The following is a 19,234-nucleotide window of genomic DNA, read 5'->3' as shown; positions in this document are numbered from 1 at the left end:
CAAACCATCCTGGCTTTATCAATATGAGCTAAAAGCATACTGTGATGGGCAAACATAAGTGGCAAACTGTCATACCTACTTAATTTTGTGCTGGAATTACTCTGTAACAGCAGAAATGTGCATAAACTACTTACGGTAGGATGTTTTGCCAAAGTAGGATGGTTTGTGAGAACACCGGCTAACCTCCACACCACATGCCCGCTGGACCTGCTAGCTGCTCCTTCCGCTCCAGACTGCTATTACAATGAATCTATCGATTAATCCTATATATAGTACATAGACTACAAGCGTGAGATTTGTGGCAATATAGTATAGTGTAAAGTATTCTTTCTATGAATGACTGAGCAAGTGGTTACTGTCCCCTCGTTTTTTCCATTAGACCAGTTGAATGAAGGGAGAAAGGAATAAAATCTTTATGTATGTGTTCCAGTGGCGCAATCGGTTAGCGCGCGGTACTTATATGAAAGTATTGGGCTGAGCTATGCCGAGGTTGTGAGTTCAAGCCTCTCCTGGAGCATAAACTTTGAGCTAATACTTATCTGATGAGAACAGATAAATGCTGAGCTCACTGAAAATGCCAACAGACTTCATTGCATCTTTAAAAACAAGCAACATTCAAAATAGAGATTAAGAAACTCAGAATTGTACCACTCTTTGTTTGTTCTGCTTCTTTTTTGTTGACCAATGTGAGCTATTAACCATCAAGATATAGTTTTTCCTTCAAAGTCAGATTTTTGGCTGTATGTGTGTGTGTGTGTACCTTTTTTGTCCTCAGACCGCAGGGCGTAAGGCATATCATTGGTTCGCCAAGTTGGGCACCAATCACCATGAGAAAATGTGTGTGAAACTAAGATGATTATGATTATATGAAGTATATATTCATGTTGTGTTTAAACTGGGCTGAAGGTTTAGGTTAATCTCAGAGTTACTTCCACCAGTTTCCATACAAAATGGGAAACCTGAGAGAAATTCTTCTTCTACTTCTTTATACAGTTTATTGGCAGTTGGCAAACAGCAAAATAGAGCATTACCGCCACCAACTGGTCTGAGAGAAAATGCTGCAGTACCAGCTGGCTGACTCTTGAGGTTTATTGCTGATTGACAGCACCTGTGTGAAGTAGTGCTCGAAGTGTGTATAAAAGCAGCAGGTGTATTTTGCTCCAGTATGGGCACCTTTTCTGTTGTTATACCAGTTAGACAGAAAACTCATCATTTACGGTTGTGCACCAGTTTCGAGAATGGGTAAGACTTTTTCTTCCTGGTAATTGCTGCAACTTGTTTGGTCAAAGGAGTGTAAGGTTTCTGTGCTGAATGGAGCTTTATGTTTTGTTTTGTTTTGTTTTATTCTTTGGCTTTGCAGCCAAGAAAGTGCTGATTGTGTATGCCCATGAGAGCCCTGCCTCCTTCAATGCTGCTGCCAAAGATGCTGCTGTGGCAACCTTGACTGCTCAAGGCTGCACTGTAGAGGTGTCTGACCTGTACGCCATGAAGTTCAAAGCTGCTGCTACTACTGAGGACATCACTGGTATACAAATATTCTGCAGGTATAGGAATGCTTTGATTGCTCTTCAGATGCAAACACTGGATTTTTGTCACAGGTGGAGTGAAGGATGCTGAGAACTTCTCCTACGCAAAGGAGATCAAATTGGCATCAGAGGAGGGCAGACTTGCAGATGACATCAAAAAAGAGCAGGAGAAGCTCAAGGAGGCAGACCTTGTCATCTTTCAGGTAGTGCCTGACTGGAAATGTGTATGGTCGGCTGACAGGTATCCACATCAAAATGACCATTAAACCTGTGTTCCCAGTTCCCCATGTACTGGTCATCTGTTCCTGCAATCATGAAGGGGTGGATGGATCGTGTGTTGGGCTTTACCTACGCACAGGAGAAGCGGTACAGTGAGGGGATCTTCAAGGTGAGAGCTCCACCAACATGTCTGTGTTCAGGCTGTGTCCTCTCCCTCTTTGCTCACTCCTTGCTCTCTGTACAGGACAAGAAAGCCATGCTGTCCTTCACCACTGACTGTCCTGAATCTGTGTACAGTGACACTGGCATCAATGGTGACATCAATGTCACACTGTGGCCACTGCAGGTGAGGTCTCACTATAAACGGAGCCAAGCATGACATGATCTGTCATGTGGTAACAGCTGCTCCTCCCTGTGTGCAGAACGGGATCCTGAACTACTGTGGCTTCCAGGTTTTTGCCCCTCAGATCTTCTGGGATCCTGCTACTGGTTCTCCTGAATCTCGCAGCTCCATGCTGGAGGGCTGGCGCACACGACTGCAAAACCTCTGTGGGGAAGCCAGTGTGTACTTTGCTCCCTTGGACTACTTTGACAAGGAGAAGGGTTTCCTGCTGAAGCCTGAGGTCAAAGAGAAATATGCCAGCAAAGAGTCTGGCCTCACAGTGGGGATCCACATGGGCAAGCCACTGCCAGCCAACAGTCAGACCAAGGCCGGGGTCTGACAATGGAGTGGGTCCATGTAATGTCTTAAAATGTGTGCTGCAATAAAAAAGCTGCTTTATTGGAACTTCAGTTTGAGCAATGAGTTTCAAATGCACCACTTGGGTTTCATACAGTTCAGCCATCTAGAAAATGGTACATATACATAACAGGATACACAAAGCTGTCTCTGTAGGCTTTCAAGACTGGTGTCATTATCCAACACTGACCAAATTGCTGCTTGGGGCTTTGTTGCCCGCTAGAAATGTGAGCTGGCAATGGTAACTTGGAACTGCACACAAACTGATGCAATGCATGGTGCATTTGGTTAGCTTCTCTACATTATCCTGCTGAGTAACAGCTTGATCCATCCAGCTCACTACACCATCTATAACGTGATGGTGTTCTCCGCTTAATGGTTTACTTGGGAACACTTGACTGCTGCTTTCCTGTACTGTCTCTCTATTCCAGCAGCACCACTGCTGGAATTGTGGTGGGAAATGAATTAAATCAGTATCTTTGGCTAATTCTTGGTAAATGGGTAATCATACGCTTTTCCACTACCAAGAACTACAGAAGCCAACCACCTACCAGGATTTGATCATTCATTGTTATGGCTACCAAGGTTCTGCTTGACTTGCATCAATACTGCAATTAAATCTGTCAAAGGTTAGTGTTGAAAACAAGTATTGATATGATGGTCTTTTCTTGCCGTGGTAGCGAGCTAATCAACATTTGTGTCGTTCACTTAGCTACTGTTTAAAAAGTTAGAGCCAAGGAAGTGAGAATAGCAATGACATGCGTACAGTTAGGTCCATTAGTATAGTTAATTGCTGCTAACATGTTATTAGAAAACAGTATAACAGAGAAGCACATTTCATTTACATGAAAAGAAGTACACACAGACTTCAGTTTTCTTTAATCTATTTTAGTTTTGTAAAATAAGAGTTCAGGATACAGTGGTAAAATACAGGGATACAAAGCCTTTATTGTCACATGGTTAAATTCTTTATCCATTAGTTCCATATCTATTAGGTAAAATACACTAAAAACTACAAAAATTAAAGAATAAAAGGGAAATATGAAAAAAGGAAACAGAAATGATCTGAAACAAACGTGTACAGACTGAAAAAACATTTGTAAGATGTATAGAAAAAAAGACTGATTTCCCACATATATTAATGCATGGATCTATCCATGAATCCTATATATAGTACATAGACTACAAGCGTGAGATTTGTGGCAATATAGTATAGTGTAAAGTATTCTTTCTATGAATGACTGAGTGAGTGGTTACTGTCCCCCCTTTTTTCCATTAGACCAGTTGAATAAAGGGAGAAAGGAATAAAATCGTTGTCCATGTGCTCCAGTGGCGCAATCGGTTAGCGCGCGGTACTTATATGACAGTATTGGGCTGAGCTATGCCAAGGTTGTGAGTTCAAGCCTCACCTGGAGCATCAACTTTGAGCTAATACTTATCTGATGAGAACAGATAAATGCTGAGCACACTGAAAATGCCAACGGACTTTATATCATCTTTAAAAATGAACAACATTCAAAATAAAGATTAAGAAACTCTCTGTATGTTTGTTCTGGTATTTTTGTTTCTGTTTATTTTCAATGCGAGCTATTAACCATCGAGATATAGACGTTCTTCCAAAGTTAAAGAATTTTGGCTGTGTGTGTGTGTGTGTGTGTGTGTGTGTACCTTTTATGTTCTTATATATAGTTTATACCAAAGGCTCTCAAACCGCAGGGCGTAAGGCAAATCATTGTTTTGCCAAGTTGGGCAACAATCACCATGAGAAAATGATGTGTGTGAAACTAGGATGATTATGATTATATGAAGTAAATATTCATGTTGTGTTTAAACTGGGCTGAAGGTTTAAGTTAATCTCAGAGTTACTCCCACCAGTTTCCAGACAAAATGGGAAACCTGAGAAAAAATCCAGCAGTAGCAGCTGGCTGACTCATGAGGCTGATTGCTGATTGACAGCACCTGTGTGAAGTAGTGCTCAAAGTGTGTATAAAAGCAGCAGGTGTGTGTTGCTTGAATATGAGTGGTTTTTCTGTTACTACAGCAGCTAGTCAGAAAACTCATCGCTTACGGTTGTGTGCCAGTTTTGAGAATGGGTAAGACTTGTTCTTCCTGGTAATTGCTGAAATCTGTTTGGCCAAAGCTGATAATCTTTGACAAGAAGAGTGAAAGGTTTGTGATATTACTGGAATTTTATCACAACTTAATTTTTTTTTCTTTTTTTGGGGGGTGTAGCAAAGACAGTGTTGATTGTGTATGCCCATGAAAGCCCTGCCTCTTTCAATGCTGCTGCCAAAGATGCTGCTGTGGCATCTTTGACTGCTCAAGGCTGCACTGTAGAGGTGTCTGACCTGTACGCCATGAAGTTCAAAGCTGCTGCTACTACTGAGGACATCACTGGTATACAAATATTCTGCAGGTATAGCAATGCTTTGTGCTTCAGATGTAAACATTAGCTTTATTTGCAGGTGGAGTGAAGGATGCTGAGAACTTCTGCTACGCAAAGGAGATCAAATTGGCATCAGAGGAGGGTAGACTTGCAGATGACATCAAAAAAGAGCAGGAGAAACTCAAGGAGGCAGACCTTGTCATCTTTCAGGTAGTATCTGACTGGAAGTGTCTTTGTGGTCAGCTAACGGGTGTCCACATCAAAATGACCATTAAACCTGTGTTCCCAGTTCCCCATGTACTGGTCATCTGTTCCTGCCATCATGAAGGGGTGGATGGATCGTGTGTTGGGCTTTGCCTACGCACCGGAGAAGCGGTACAGTGAGGGGATCTTCAAGGTGAGAGCTCCACCAACGTGTCTGTGTTCAGGCTGTGTCCTCTCCCTCTCTGCTCACTCCTTGCTCTCTGTACAGGACAAGAAAGCCATGCTGTCCTTCACCACTGACTGTCCTGAATCTGTGTGCAGTGACACTGGCATCAATGGAGACATCAATGTCACACTGTGGCCACTGCAGGTGAGGTCTCACTATAAACTGAGCCAAGCATGAAATGATCTGTCATGTGGTAACAGCTGCTCCTCCCTGTGTGCAGAACGGGATCCTGAACTACTGTGGCTTCCAGGTTTTTGCCCCTCAGATCTTCTGGGATCCTGCTACTGGTTCTCCTGAATCTCGCAGCTCCATGCTGGAGGGCTGGCGCACACGGCTGCAAAACCTCTGTGGGGAAGCCACTGTGTACTTTGCTCCCTTGGACTACTTTGACAAGGAGAAGGGTTTCCTGCTGAAGCCTGAGGTCAAAGAGAAATATGCCAGCAAAGAATGTGGCCTCACAGTGGGGATCCACATGGGCAAGCCACTGCCAGCCAACAGTCAGACCAAGGCTGGGGTCTGATGATGGAGTGGGTCCATGTAATGTCTTGATCTTAAAATAAAGCCTGCTTTATTCAAACTTTGAGCAATGAGTTATAAATGCACCACTTGGGTTTCATACATGTTATCCCTCTAGAACATGATGTATACTACCACAATGTAATGATTGTTCTAAGTCCGTATAGGATCCAGTCAGGTATGGCTTTAAATGTGATGGGGAACTGAGTTTGGGGGGGCTGGTTATCGTTCCACATGCTAATGAAAATCCCTGTTCTAATAGGAACACAGGTGTTTAGGGTTTTTCTTTTTTTTGGGGGGGTGACCGTACACCAAGGTTGAAAGCAAGCCTGACACCTGACCGCTGCTGTAGATCAGGTGACTGCAAGCCCTATTGCGCCTAACTGCTTATACTACAGGCTTTTGCTGGGTTTCGCATGAACGCAGCTTTAATATCCCACTTTCAGCAGTATGTGTTCTTGCTGTCCTAGATGCACTTTACACTTTACCATTGCACTCTTGACATTTTTGTGAGGTAAAAATGTCTATTGCCACTGTGGGATCTTCCACCATTTCCCTCCTCCCACACATGAACTGAAATCAGCTGACTGTGATGCCAGTGCACAGGAAGAGTAAAGCATGTTTAATATTTAAAGATTGTGTTTGTCCTTTTTCTAATATTTGTACTGAAGGCTTTTAAGCATTTCTATTCCCCTGCCACCGGTTGGTCAAGCAAATCCATCATGTGAGAGAACAGATCGGTTTGGCTATTGGAGAGGGTGCTTTATGGAGCTTCAGGTCCTTGAAGGGAATAAATGCCCTTTTACATGCCCCTTTTCCTTCATCACCACGAAGGAAAACAGTCTGTGGTGGTCTGAGTTTGGTGATTTTTGTGTCACAGGTTTACATGCTTAATACAGGGACTTCCACAACCTTTTCAACAGCGCTGCGGACCATGGGGGGGTTCTGGAAATGAGTCTTCACTGGTAGGGATAGTTACAAAGCTTTCTTCGTTATGAATTAGCATACATATTTTTATTGAACATTTGAAGAGCTAGCAAAAAAACCCCCAGAAACTCTTGTAGAGTAAAGTCAGAGATAGAAACGACAAGGAGCAGGTGCCATCGCCCACGTCCTACACACCACTCTCATCCACGTGGACAAGAAACAGGGTAACTATGTGCGAATGCTGTTTGTTGATTACAGTTCAGTGTTTAACACAATAGTGCCCTGCAGACTGTTCACAAAGCTCAGGGATCTGGGACTTAACAGCCGTCTGTGTGCATGGGTGTTGGACTTCCTCATTGGCAGAACTCAGGTGGTGAGGGTGGGTAGATGCGTCTCTAACAGCATCACCATCAACACAGGAGCACCTCAGGGATGTGTCCTCTCGCCACTGCTCTACTCCCTCTACACTTCAGACTGTGTGGCCACCCACGGCTCCAACATCATTGTGAAGTTTGCTGATGACACAGTGGTGTTGGGTGCCATCTCCAACAACGATGAGGCGGCCTACATGGATGAAGTGAAGAATCTGGCATCACGGTGCCAGGACAACCACCTCCACCTGAACATCGGCAAGACCAAGGAGCTGGTGGTGGACTTCAGAAGGGGTCAGCACAGAGACTACAAGCCCATTATCATCAATGGAGCTCCAGTGGAGAGGGTGCAGTCCTGTGGACATCTTGGTGTCCACATCTCCTCAGACCTGACATGGTCTGCCCACATTCAGGTCCAGACCAAAAAGGCTAGGTGTTAGGTTTTGTATTGTTGATTGTCATTTATGCTTAGAAATATTTACTCATATATGCTTAGAAGTATATAATCATTTGTAGATTGAAAGATTGTCTCATCCTAGGAGGTCTGTAACAACTCTGTGTAGCATGAAGAGGGGAGTGCGTTCACTCCTCTACAGAGTGTTCTGGCATAGATCACACACCTCCTAGGAGAGGTCGTATCTTCTCTTGCTGATATATGGCATAGCAAACACACGTATATATCTCTTTAAGTATAAGAGCCTTTTGTTCAGATGGACCCGCTGGACTCCTGGCACCAGCTTTGGGGAGGGTCTTCACGGGGTCACATCTTGACCTCACACACACACACACACACACACACACACACACACACACACACACAAAGGCAAGGTACTCTTTGTGTGTATGTAGACGTCATATGTTAATGAACCTATGCATATTCATGTAACCTCAATAAAAGAGCAGTGTTACGGGGGAACGGACGAGAGCAACTCGGGTCAAGCGAAGGAACGGCGTTTGTCCGGTTCTCTCCCGTGCACGAGAAACATGAAGAACTTTGCCTACTTCGTGTCTTGCTTGTAATTATAATTGAAATTATATGTAATTATATTGTCTTCAACGTTCCAGCGAATAGGTTCAAGCTACAAACCTATCATTAATTGGTCCTTCGATGCTGGAGCCCTGGAGTCGGCATTCACCGAGGGGAGAAGAGACACGCTGAAAGACTAACGTCAGCCAGGAAGTTCCTGTGGATTAACTGTCTGTCTTTTCTCCTCGATGAATGACGATCGGCGGGATTCGAGGCTGATATTACACGCTAAGCAACGCCGAGTAAGTTGAGAGAACTGAAGAAGCTTCTCGGATGAGAGGTGAAACGTCTGGAATTACTCTGTGACAGCAGAAATGTGCATAAACTACTTACGGTAGGACGTTTTGCCAAAGTAGGATGGTTTGTCAGAACACCGGCTAACCTCCACACCACATGCCCGCTGGACCTGCTAGCTGCTCCTTCCTCGCCAGACTGCTGTTACAATGAATCTATCGATTAATCCTATATATAGTACATAGACTACAAGCGTGAGATTTGTGGCAATATAGTATAGTGTAAAGTATTCTTTCTATGAATGACTGAGCGAGTGGTTACTGTCCCCTCGTTTTTCCATTAGACCAGTTGAATGAAGGGAGAAAGGAATAAAATCATTACTCATGTACTCCAGTGGCGCAATTGGTTAGTGCGCGGTACTTATATGACAGTATTGGGCTGAGCTATGCCGAGGTTGTGAGTTCAAGCCTCACCTGGAGCATAAACTTTGAGCTAATACTTATCTGATGAGAACAGATAAATGCTGAGCACACTGAAAATGCCAACAGACTTTACAGCATCTTTAAAAACAAGCAACATTCAAAATAGAGATTAAGAAACCCAGAATTGTACCTTTGTTTGTTCTGCTTCTTTTTTGTCGACCAATGTGAGCTATTAACCATCAAGATATAGTTTTTCCTTCAAAGTCAGATTTTTGGCTGTATGTGTGTGTGTGTTAATGCATGCTGTGACAACCCTTATTGTATTATAGCACCACTGCCCTACTCAGAGGTGTGGACTCGAGTCACATGACTTGGACTCGAGTCAGACTCGAGTCATTAATTTTATGACTTTAGACTTGACTTGAAAAAATGTTCTAAGACTTGTGACTTGACTTAGACTTTTACACCAATGACCTGGGACTTGAATTGGACTTGGACCGGTTTACTTGAAAAGACTTGATATTTCACCCCAAATATAAAATTTAACATGCATATTATATAGAGATTGAAAATGTGACGTCATTCAGGGGTAGAACCACAAAGGATTCTGGGAACTCGTGGCAAGCGGTACTAGCGCACGCAGGCTTTTAATTGAAATCAGTCACACAGCGATAAAAAGAAACACAAAAAATGGCAAGAAGCTGTTGTATAATTAACTGCAATAGCCGGTCGCATGACAGCCATGGGAAGCCGACGGGTAAAGAGATCGGTTGTTATCGGATTACGTCGTTGAAGAGAAATTGTTCGAGCCATGTTTCCGAAGTAACAAAGAGGCGACGGGTGGCCTGGATTGCAGCCATTCAAAGATCAAATATAACGTCCCAGAACACTCCAGCTCACAGGTTAGTCTGCTCCAAGCATTTACACGAAGGTCAGTCTGCTGTTGTAGTTAATGCGTCATTTTCATAACATAATTGGTGATATAGGTTACAAGCAAGTCTGGCGCTGAACAGAAATGGTCGCGCTATGGTCCTTTGTTTATTGTGCATAAATAGTAAATTGTCCTGACACAATATTGCGTTTCGCTTCTGTTATTATGGTACATTGACAAAAACATATACTTTTATTCACAGGATAAAACAGTTTTTTTTGTATCACTAATTGCCCAGTACGATTACAGCATACAATATGTCTGTGAAGGTTCTCAGTCATCCAGGTCATTGTAGTCAAAGGAGCTTGCAAAGAAAAGCGTCTGGACTTCTTTAAGTTGCTTGAAGACGTTTCACCTCTCATCCGAGAAGCTTCTTCAGTTCTAAGGTCAAATGGTGGAGAGTCCCAGATATAAACCTAGTGGGAGTTTCCCCCCACAGAGGGACAAAAGGACCCCCTGATGATCCTCTAATCGCCTGAGCCAAGGTGTGAAACTGGGCGTGGGTCCCAATCAGCCAGAGTTTCGGGTGTGTTCATTGTGAAACCTGGCCCCACCTTATCATGCGAATTCCTGAGGTCAGATGGCCCAGGATGTGAGTGGGCGTTAAGGCGTCTGGGAAGGGATCTCAAAACTGGATTATAGATGGCAGAGAGTTGGTGTCGTAAACCCCCGCCTCTGTTCAAAGATGGTCGCTCACAGTGGACATAGATGGCTTCTTTCACTCCTCTTTCAAACCATCTGTCCTCTCTGTCCAAAATGTGAACATTGGCATCCTCGAAAGAGTGTCCTTTATCCTTAAGATGCAGATGGACTGCTGAGTCTTGTCCTGTGGAGGTGGCTCTTCTGTGTTGTGCCATGCGCTTGTGAAGTGGCTGTTTGGTCTCTCCAATGTAGAGGTCTGAGCATTCCTCGCTGCACTGTACAGCATACACCACATTGTTAAGTTTGTGTTTTGGCGCTTTGTCTTTTGGGTGAACCAGTTTCTGTCTGAGCGTGTTGCTGGGTCTGAAATGCACCGGGATGTCATGCTTGGAGAAAACTCTCCTGAGTTTCTCTGATACACCGGCTACATAGGGGATGACAATGTTGTTGCGTCTGTCCTTCTTATCCTCCCTCGCTGGTGTCTGGTCTTCTTTTCTGTGCCTCTTTGCTGACTTTAAGAACGCCCATTTAGGATAGCCGCACATTTTGAGTGCTTCCTTTACATGTGTGTGTTCCTTCTTTTTTCCTTCAGGCTTAGAGGCAACATGTTCTGCCCGGTGGTGTAGGGTCCTAATTACTCCAAGTTTGTGTTCCAAAGGGTGATGGGAGTCAAAGAGGAGGTACTGGTCCGTGTGTGTGGGCTTCCGGTAAACTTCGATGTTGAGTTTGCCGTTCTCTTCAATGTGCACGGCGCAGTCCAGGAAAGGCAAACAGTGTCCCAGGGAAGACACAAAGGACAACTGACTGGCTCTGAGTTATCCGGCTAACCTCCACACCACATGCCCACTGGACCTGCTAACCGCTCCTCCCTTGCCAGACTGCTGTTACAATACATCTATTGATTAATCCTATATATAGTACATAGACTACGAGCGTGAGATTTGTGGCAATATAGTATAGTGTAAAGCGTTTGTCCTATGAGTTACTGACTAAGCTGTTTCTGTCTCCCTGTTTTTTCCCTTAGACCAGTTGAATGAAGGGAGAAAGGAATAAACTCTTTGAGCATGTGCTCCAGTGGCGCAATCGGTTAGCGCGCGGTACTTATATGGCAGTATTAGGCTGAGCTATGCTGAGGTTGTGAGTTCAAGCCTCACCTGGATCATAAACTTTGAGCTAATGAAAGGGATAAATGCTGAGCACACTGAAAATGCCAACAGACTTCATCGCATGTTTAAAAATGAGCAACATTCAAAATAGAGATTAACAAACCCAGAATTATACCTCTCTGTGTTTGTTCTGCTATTTTTTGTCGACCAATGCAAGCTATTAACCATCGAGATATAGGTTTTCCTTCAAAGTCAGATTTCTGGAAGTATGTGTGTGTGTGTGTGTGTGTGTGTGTGTGTGTGTACCTTTTTTGTCCTCAGACCGCAGGGCGTAAGGCAAATCATTGGTTCACCAAGTTGGGCAACAATCACCATGAGAAAATGATGTGTGTGAAACTAAGATGATTATGATTATATGAAGTATATATTCATCTTGTGTTTAAACTGGGCTGAAGGTTTAAGTTAATCTCAGGGTTACTTCCACCAGTTTCCATACAAAATGGGAAAGCTGAGAGAAATTCTTCTTCTACTTCTTTATACGGTTTATTGGCAGTTGGCAAACAGCAAAATAGAGCATTACCGCCACCAACTGGTCTGAGAGAAAATGCCGCAGTACCAGCTGGCTGACTCTTGAGGTTTATTGCTGATTGACAGCACCTGTGTGAAGTAGTGCTTGAAGTGTGTATAAAAGCAGGGGGCACCTTTTCTGTTGTTATACCAGTTAGACAGAAAACTCATCATTTACTGTTGTGCACCAGTTTTGAGAATGGGTAAGACTTTTTCTTCCTGGTAAAGCTTCTGGAAAGCTTTGTGTGTTGAATGGAACTTTATGTATTGTTTTTTTATTCTTTGGTTTTGCAGCCAAGAAAGTGCTGATTGTGTATACCCATGAGAGCCCTGCCTCCTTCAATGCTGCTGCCAAAGATGCTGCTGTGGCAGCTCTGACTGCTCAAGGCTGCACTGTAGAGGTGTCTGACCTGTACGCCATGAAGTTCAAAGCTGCTGCTACTACTGAGGACATCACTGGTATACAAATATTCTGCAAGTATAGCAATGCTTTGATTGTACTTCAGGTGTAAACATTAGCTTTATTTGCAGGTGGAGTGAAGGATGCTGAGAACTTCTGCTACGCAAAAGAGATCAAATTGGCATCAGAGGAGGGTAGACTTGCAGAAGACATCAAAAAAGAGCAGGAGAAGCTCAAGGAGGCAGACCTTGTCATCTTTCAGGTAGTATCTGACTGGAATCGTCTTTGTGGTCAGCTAACAGGTGTCAACATCAAAATGACCATTAAACCTGTGTTCCCAGTTCCCCATGTACTGGTCATCTGTTCCTGCCATCATGAAGGGGTGGATGGATCGTGTGTTGGGCTTTGCCTACGCACAGGAGAAGCGGTACAGTGAGGGGATCTTCAAGGTGAGAGCTCCACCAACATGTCTGTGTTCAGGCTGTGTCCTCTCCCTCTCTGCTCACTCCTTACTCTCTGTACAGGACAAGAAAGCCATGCTGTCCTTCACCACTGACTGTCCTGAATCTGTGTACAGTGACACTGGCATCAATGGAGACATCAATGTCACACTGTGGCCACTGCAGGTGAGGTCTCACTATAAACAGAGCCAAGCATGAAATGATCTGTCATGTGGTAACAGCTGCTCCTCCCTGTGTGCAGAACGGGATCCTGAACTACTGTGGCTTCCAGGTTTTTGCCCCTCAGATCTTCTGGGATCCTGCTACTGGTTCTCCTGAATCTCGCAGCTCCATGCTGGAGGGCTGGCGCACACGGCTGCAAAACCTCTGTGGGGAAGCCACTGTGTACTTTGCTCCCTTGGACTACTTTGACAAGGAGAAGGGTTTCCTGCTGAAGCCTGAGGTCAAAGAGAAATATGCCAGCAACGAGTCTGGCCTCACAGTGGGGATCCACATGGGCAAGCCACTGCCAGCCAACAGCCAGACCAAGGCCAGGGTCTGATGATGGAGTGGGTCCATGTAATGTCTTGATCTTAAAATAAAGCCTGCTTTATTCAAACTTTGAGCAATGAGTTATAAATGCACCACTTGGGTTTCATACATGTTATCCCTCTAGAACATGATGTATACTACCACAATGTAATGATGGTTCTTAGTCCATATAGGATCCAGTCATGTATGGCTTTAAATGTGATGGGGAACTGAGTTTGGGGGGGCTGGCTATGGTTCCACATGCTCATGCAAATCCCTGTTCTAATAGGAACACACAGGTGTTTGGGGAGGGGGGGTGACCGTACACCAAGGTTGAAAGCAAGACTGACACCTGACCACTGCTGTAGATCAGGTGACTGCAAGCCCTATTGCGCCTCACTGCCTATACTACAGGCTTTGGCTGGGTTTGGCGTGAAAGCAGCTTTCAATTTCGTTTTTTGTCCCACAAGGGGAAATTAGTTTAGCAGCAGGAGGATAAAAATAAACAGAACAATACTATGAAATAATAATAGAAAGTTGAAGAACAATTATTTGCCATTAAGGAGACAAGACGCAGTAGGGATAAAAGAGACCTGGAGTCTTTTGGTCCTCCTCGGAGTTACTCTAAAAGGGTGGCCAGAAGGCAACAACTTAAATTCACTGTGAAGTGGATGGTTCACACAATTAATAATAGAATGAGCCTTTCTAAGCACATTTCTATTGTAAATGGCCAAAAGTCCATCTTGCCAGCGCCCTGAAATTTTGCTAGCAGTTTTTACCACAAGTCCCAACCGATTCTTATTCTTCACCGTCAGGTTACCAAACCAGGCAGCAATATAAAAAAGACATCACAGATTCGATAAAACTTCTATAAAACAAAGACAACATCTCAGATGAGACATTAAAAGATCCCATTTTCTTTAAAAAGAACAGTCTTTGAACTTTTTTAGTAGTGGCATCAGCATGAGATTCAAAACACAGTTTATGGTCAAGTACCACACCTAGATATTTATAACTCTCAACGATCCCAATATCGGTAGTTTTAATGATAGTGGGTGATGAGCTATAAGAGGACTTCCTAAAATCAATAATCATGTCTTTAGTTTTTGACACATTAAGTGAAAAGAAGGACTCATCACACCAATTCACAAAATCATTTACAACCTGTCCATGGCCTGAGTCATCCTCCACTAGAAGACTGACGATTACTGTGTCGTCAGCAAACTTCAGGATGTGTCTGTTGGGTGGGGTGATCCAGTGGAGGAATAAAGCACATCAGAAAATACATGATTCACCCTAACACATTGTGACCTATTGATCAGAAAGTCTGTCACCCAGCCGACCAGACTAGTGTCAAGCTTGAAATGATTGTAAAGCCTGTCAGCAAGTAAGAAGGGTTGAATTGTATTAAATGCAGATGAAAAGTCAGCAAATAATAATCTTGCATGGGTGTGGGGGGACTCAAGATGCTTATACAAGAGATGCAGGAGTGTGACAACAGCGTCCTCCACACCTCTCCCTGCGCTATAGGTGAACTGGAAGGGGTCAAGATGGTGTTCAACCTGCATTAAAATCTCCTTCTTAATCACACTTTCAGCAGTATGTGTTCTTTCTGTCCTAGATGCAGTTGAGTTTACCATTGCACTCTTGACATTTTTGTGAGGTAAAAATGTCTATTGCCACTGTGGGATCTTCCACCATTTCCCTCCTCCCACACATGAACTGAAATCAGCTGACTGTGATGCCAGTGCACAGGAAGAGTAAAGCATGTTTAATATTTAAAGATTGTGTTTGTCCTTTTTCTAATATTTGTACTGAAGGCTTTTAAGCATTTCTATTCCCCTGCCACCGGTTGGTCAAGCAAATCCATCATGTGAGCGGCTATAGTTTTTTTGTACCAAATTCAACCAAGATTTAGCCAGTCATGTGCTCCTCCACTACCAAGAACTGTAGAAGCCAATCACCTCTTGCTGCAGTGGAAGCACACTAACTGTACTGAAGGCTAAATAACATTTATATGTAGTTCACTTAGCTGCTTTTTAAAAAGTAAGAGCCAAGGATGTCAGAATAGCTCATTTAAATGCGTGAAAGTCAATCAAATAGTACAGTTAACTGCTTCTAAAACATTACTGGGAAATAGTATAACAGAGAAGCAAATTTTACTTGAGGCAAAGCTCATTTATATGAAAAGAAGTCGACACAGACTTACACTTTCGTTCATTTAATTTAGTTTTGCTAAATGGAAGTTCATGGTATAGTGGTAGAATACAGGGATACAAAGACTTTGTTGCCGCATGCTTGAATTCTTTATCAATTAGTTCAATATCTCTTAGTAAACTACACTAAAACCTACGAAAATTAAAGAATAAAAGTGAAATATGAAAAAAGGGTACAGAAATGATCTGAAACAAATGCGCACAGACTGTAACAAAAGCATTTGTAACATAGATGTATAGAAAAAAAATTGATTCCCCACATATATTAATGCATGCTGTGACAACCCTTATTGTATTATAGCACCACTGGGGGGTGGGGGTGTTGCCCTACTATTATTGTAGTTGAGGGAGTCCCCTAGTGGGTAGGGATGGGTATCGTTTAGGTTTTATCTGATACCACTACCAAACCGATACTTTTGAAATGGTGCTGGTGCTTGAACTGGTCCTTAAAGAATGGAGAACACAAACTTTGTCCAAAAACCTCTCATGTTCTGCTGTTTTTTTGTAAAACGATAACAACGTTAGACTTTTCTGCAGCTATAGGGCGTATATGGTATCACTCTTGGCTGGAAGCAGTGCTTAAACAATGGAGAAAAACACAAACTTTGTCCAAAAACCTTTCATATTTAGCTGTTTTCCACTTTTTCTTTGGTCATTTAGCCTTTTTAGCCAGGGTGAAGGGAGTGTCTGCCATCAAACAAGAAGACAGCCGCATGTAACTACGACGGTGTTTGCTAGCTCACCTTACATGCATTAATGTAATAATGTGGTTAGTCCACTCAACGTAAATTACACACAAACAACATTAAGCTACTCACGCAGAGAAGAACGGCTGCTGCTGCCATCATCATCCGTCATCATTTCTGCTACACTGGCAGGGCTACGGGCCAGGACTCCCCTCTTTGGATTTTTGGGGGATGTTGCTCCGGGTCCGATAGCAGGCACCACACCCGCAGTAGATGTGCACGGTGTGAGGTCTCGCAGCAAGCTATCAAATATGGTGCATTTCTCGGCTTTTAACAAAATGTTATACGTCGCCAGGTGTTTCATCAGATTCGAGGTGTTACCTTCTTTGCACAGTATCAGCTTAAAGCGCTTGTTGCAGGCTGCTGAGTTTGCATCTTTTGCTGTGAAGTACAGTCAGACTTTTGACCGCTTCGCCTTGGGCATTTTTAATCTGTAGCTCTGCTCTAACAGAACGTACGTACCTGGCCCCGCCTACTACGCTTGCAAAGGTAAAATGATTGGCTAGAATCCAAAGTGTATGACATCTCAGGAAAAAAAAGCACCGAAAAAAAGCACCGAAATGTGCACTGCTTTTCGGTCTGGTTACTACTGTTTATGTCAGAACCAGTGCCATCATGGCACCGGATACCGGTACCCATCCCTGCTAGTGGGTGTGGGAGTATAGTGGTGGCCGTTACATGCTGATCGCGTTGCTGTTCAGAGAAACCTTACCGTTGTAACTTGGCTGGCGCCGGCGACTACCGATCCCTGCACATGTATGTATGGACAGGGTAGAGCCGTGGGACCTGGCTTGTATGGTCTTATGTTGCTAACGTCAAATAAAGGTCTGTTTAACTGACTGGCTCTGAGTTATCCGGCTAACCTCCACACCACATGCCCGCTGGACCTGCTAGCCGCTCCTCCCTCGCCAGACTGCTGTTACGATGCATCTATCGATGAATCCTATATATAGTACATAGACTACAAGCGTGAGATTTGTGGCAATATAGTGTAGTGTAAAGCGTTTGTCCTATGAGTGACTGACTAAGCTGCTTCTGTCCTCCTGCTTTTTCCCTTAGACCAGTTGAATGAAGGGAGAAAGGAATAAAACCTTTGAGCATGTGCTCCAGTGGCGCAATTGGTTAGCGCGCGGTACTTATATGACAGTATTGGGCTGAGCTATGCCGAGGTTGTGAGTTCAAGCCTCACCTGGAGCATAAACTTTGAGCTAATGCTTAGCTAATGAAAAAGATAAATGCTGAGCACACTGAAAATGTCAACAGACTTTATGACATCTTTAAAATGAACAACATTCAAAATAAAGATTAAGAAATCCAGACTTATACCTCTCTGTGTTTGTTCTGCTATTTTTTGTTTCTGTTTATTTTCAATGTGAGCTATTAACCACCTTGATATAGACGTTCTTCCAAAGTCAGAGAATTTTGGCTGTTTGTGTGTGTGTGTACCTTTTCAAGGTTCAAGGTTCAAGGTTCTTTATTTGTCACATGCATAGTTATACAAGTATAACACACAGTGAAATGTAGCCTGACACGCTCCTTGACATGTGCAAAAAAATTGGGGGGGGGGGGGTGTAGAGGAAGAACATTATATATATATATATATATATATATATATATGTATATATATATATATATATATATATATATATATATATATATATATATATATATAGTATATACATTGGGTGAATGTGCAGTAGTAGCAGCAAGCAGGTGAATTCTGATATGAATAGACATCTGACTATTTTACAGGATAGACAATATAAACATATTTAAAATTAAAGGAATTGAAATGTACATTGTGCCTTGGTTTAGTGTCTGGAAGAGTCCTGTCTCAGTCAATTATAGATGATGTGAGAGGGCGGGTGTGTGTGTTTAGGGCACGGATGGCTTGGGGATAGAAGCTCCACTTGAGTCTCTCTGTCCTTGCCCGGAAGATGCGGAACCTTCTACCAGATTGCAGAAGTTGGAACAGTTTGTTGCCAGGATGGGACGGGTCCTTCAGTATCTGCGCTGCTCTAGTCCGGCATCTCCTGGTGTAGGTGTCCTGAAGCGGGGGGAGAGCAATCCTGCAGCAGCGTTCTGCTGTACGGATCACTCTCTGCAGAGCTTTTTGGTCCTTCACACTCCCCTCTTCATGCTACACAGAGTTGTTACAGACCTCCTAGGATGAGACAATCTTTCAATCTACAAATGATTATATACTTCTAAGCATATATGAGTAAATATTTCTAAGCATAAATGACAATCAACAATACAAAACCTAACACCTAGCCTTTTTGGTCTGGACCTGAATGTGGGCAGCCCATGTCAGGTCTGAGGAGATGTGGACACCAAGATACTTGAAGGACTGCACCCTCTCCACTGGAGCTCCATTGATGATAATGGGCTTGTAGTCTCTGTGCTGACTCCTTCTGAAGTCCACCACCAGCTCCTTGGTCTTGCCGATGTTCAGGTGGAGGTGGTTGTCCTGGCACCATGATGCCAGATTGTTCACTTCATCCATGTAGGCCGCCTTTTATATCCTTATGTATAGTTTATACCAAAGGTTCTCAGACCGCAGGGCGTAAGGCAAATCATTGGTTCGTCATGTTGGGCAACAATCACCATGGGAAAATGATGTGTGTGAAACTGAGATGATTATGATTATATGAAGTATATATTCATGTTGTGTTTAAACTGGGCTGAAGGTTTAGGTTAATCTCAAGAGTTACTTCCACCAGTTTCCATACAAAATGGGAAACCTGAGAGAAATTCTTCTTCTACTTCTTATAGGGTTTATTGGCAGTTGGCTATGTTGTTCTCATTGTACATGCTTCCCTTGGGCTCTATATCTCACAAATGTAACATTTCTTTTC

The 19,234-nt window shown here is 43.4% G+C and overlaps 3 protein-coding genes and 4 non-coding genes across 7 annotated transcripts; all 7 read left to right on the top strand.

Annotated features, from left to right (window-relative positions):
* The first annotated feature begins 423 nt into the window (after positions 1-423).
* Positions 424-517, top strand: trnai-uau (transfer RNA isoleucine (anticodon UAU)). The gene is made up of 2 exons: positions 424-461; positions 482-517. It is a non-coding gene; the product is annotated as a tRNA-Ile (tRNA).
* A 642-nt stretch (positions 518-1,159) lies between these two features.
* On the top strand, positions 1,160-2,535 carry LOC113027800 (NAD(P)H dehydrogenase [quinone] 1-like). The gene is made up of 6 exons (XM_026177614.1): positions 1,160-1,242; positions 1,361-1,525; positions 1,599-1,729; positions 1,807-1,914; positions 1,990-2,091; positions 2,168-2,535. Exons 1-6 carry the CDS (start codon positions 1,239-1,241, stop codon positions 2,465-2,467), a joined length of 810 nt encoding a protein of 269 aa, XP_026033399.1. The 5' UTR covers positions 1,160-1,238; the 3' UTR covers positions 2,468-2,535.
* Positions 2,536-3,807: 1,272 nt separating this feature from the next.
* On the top strand, positions 3,808-3,901 carry trnai-uau (transfer RNA isoleucine (anticodon UAU)). The gene is made up of 2 exons: positions 3,808-3,845; positions 3,866-3,901. It is a non-coding gene; the product is annotated as a tRNA-Ile (tRNA).
* A 594-nt stretch (positions 3,902-4,495) lies between these two features.
* On the top strand, positions 4,496-5,883 carry LOC113028250 (NAD(P)H dehydrogenase [quinone] 1-like). The gene is made up of 6 exons (XM_026178363.1): positions 4,496-4,577; positions 4,717-4,881; positions 4,950-5,080; positions 5,160-5,267; positions 5,343-5,444; positions 5,521-5,883. The coding sequence occupies exons 1-6, from the start codon at positions 4,574-4,576 to the stop codon at positions 5,818-5,820; spliced, it is 810 nt and encodes a 269-aa protein (XP_026034148.1). The 5' UTR covers positions 4,496-4,573; the 3' UTR covers positions 5,821-5,883.
* Positions 5,884-11,438: 5,555 nt separating this feature from the next.
* Positions 11,439-11,532, top strand: trnai-uau (transfer RNA isoleucine (anticodon UAU)). Its single transcript has 2 exons — positions 11,439-11,476; positions 11,497-11,532. It is a non-coding gene; the product is annotated as a tRNA-Ile (tRNA).
* Positions 11,533-12,166: 634 nt separating this feature from the next.
* Positions 12,167-13,508, top strand: LOC113028249 (NAD(P)H dehydrogenase [quinone] 1-like). The gene is made up of 6 exons (XM_026178362.1): positions 12,167-12,246; positions 12,338-12,502; positions 12,575-12,705; positions 12,785-12,892; positions 12,968-13,069; positions 13,146-13,508. The coding sequence occupies exons 1-6, from the start codon at positions 12,243-12,245 to the stop codon at positions 13,443-13,445; spliced, it is 810 nt and encodes a 269-aa protein (XP_026034147.1). The 5' UTR covers positions 12,167-12,242; the 3' UTR covers positions 13,446-13,508.
* A 3,971-nt stretch (positions 13,509-17,479) lies between these two features.
* Positions 17,480-17,573, top strand: trnai-uau (transfer RNA isoleucine (anticodon UAU)). The gene is made up of 2 exons: positions 17,480-17,517; positions 17,538-17,573. It is a non-coding gene; the product is annotated as a tRNA-Ile (tRNA).
* Positions 17,574-19,234: the final 1,661 nt, after the last annotated feature.

The sequence above is a fragment of the Astatotilapia calliptera genome, chromosome 8, assembly GCF_900246225.1.
Source record: "Astatotilapia calliptera chromosome 8, fAstCal1.2, whole genome shotgun sequence".
In the NCBI taxonomy this organism is placed as follows: domain Eukaryota; kingdom Metazoa; phylum Chordata; class Actinopteri; order Cichliformes; family Cichlidae; genus Astatotilapia; species Astatotilapia calliptera.
The sequence above is the reverse complement of the archived record's forward strand: the minus strand, read 5'-3'. Positions and strand labels throughout refer to the sequence as shown.

Coding starts and splice junctions, on each gene's coding strand:
- LOC113027800 (XM_026177614.1), top strand. Junction 1,730..1,806: donor CAGACCTTGTCATCTTTCAG/GTAGTGCCTGAC, acceptor CTGTGTTCCCAG/TTCCCCATGTACTGGTCATC. Junction 2,092..2,167: donor TCACACTGTGGCCACTGCAG/GTGAGGTCTCAC, acceptor CCCTGTGTGCAG/AACGGGATCCTGAACTACTG.
- LOC113028250 (XM_026178363.1), top strand. Junction 5,081..5,159: donor CAGACCTTGTCATCTTTCAG/GTAGTATCTGAC, acceptor CTGTGTTCCCAG/TTCCCCATGTACTGGTCATC. Junction 5,445..5,520: donor TCACACTGTGGCCACTGCAG/GTGAGGTCTCAC, acceptor CCCTGTGTGCAG/AACGGGATCCTGAACTACTG.
- LOC113028249 (XM_026178362.1), top strand. Junction 12,706..12,784: donor CAGACCTTGTCATCTTTCAG/GTAGTATCTGAC, acceptor CTGTGTTCCCAG/TTCCCCATGTACTGGTCATC. Junction 12,893..12,967: donor ACAGTGAGGGGATCTTCAAG/GTGAGAGCTCCA, acceptor CTCTCTGTACAG/GACAAGAAAGCCATGCTGTC.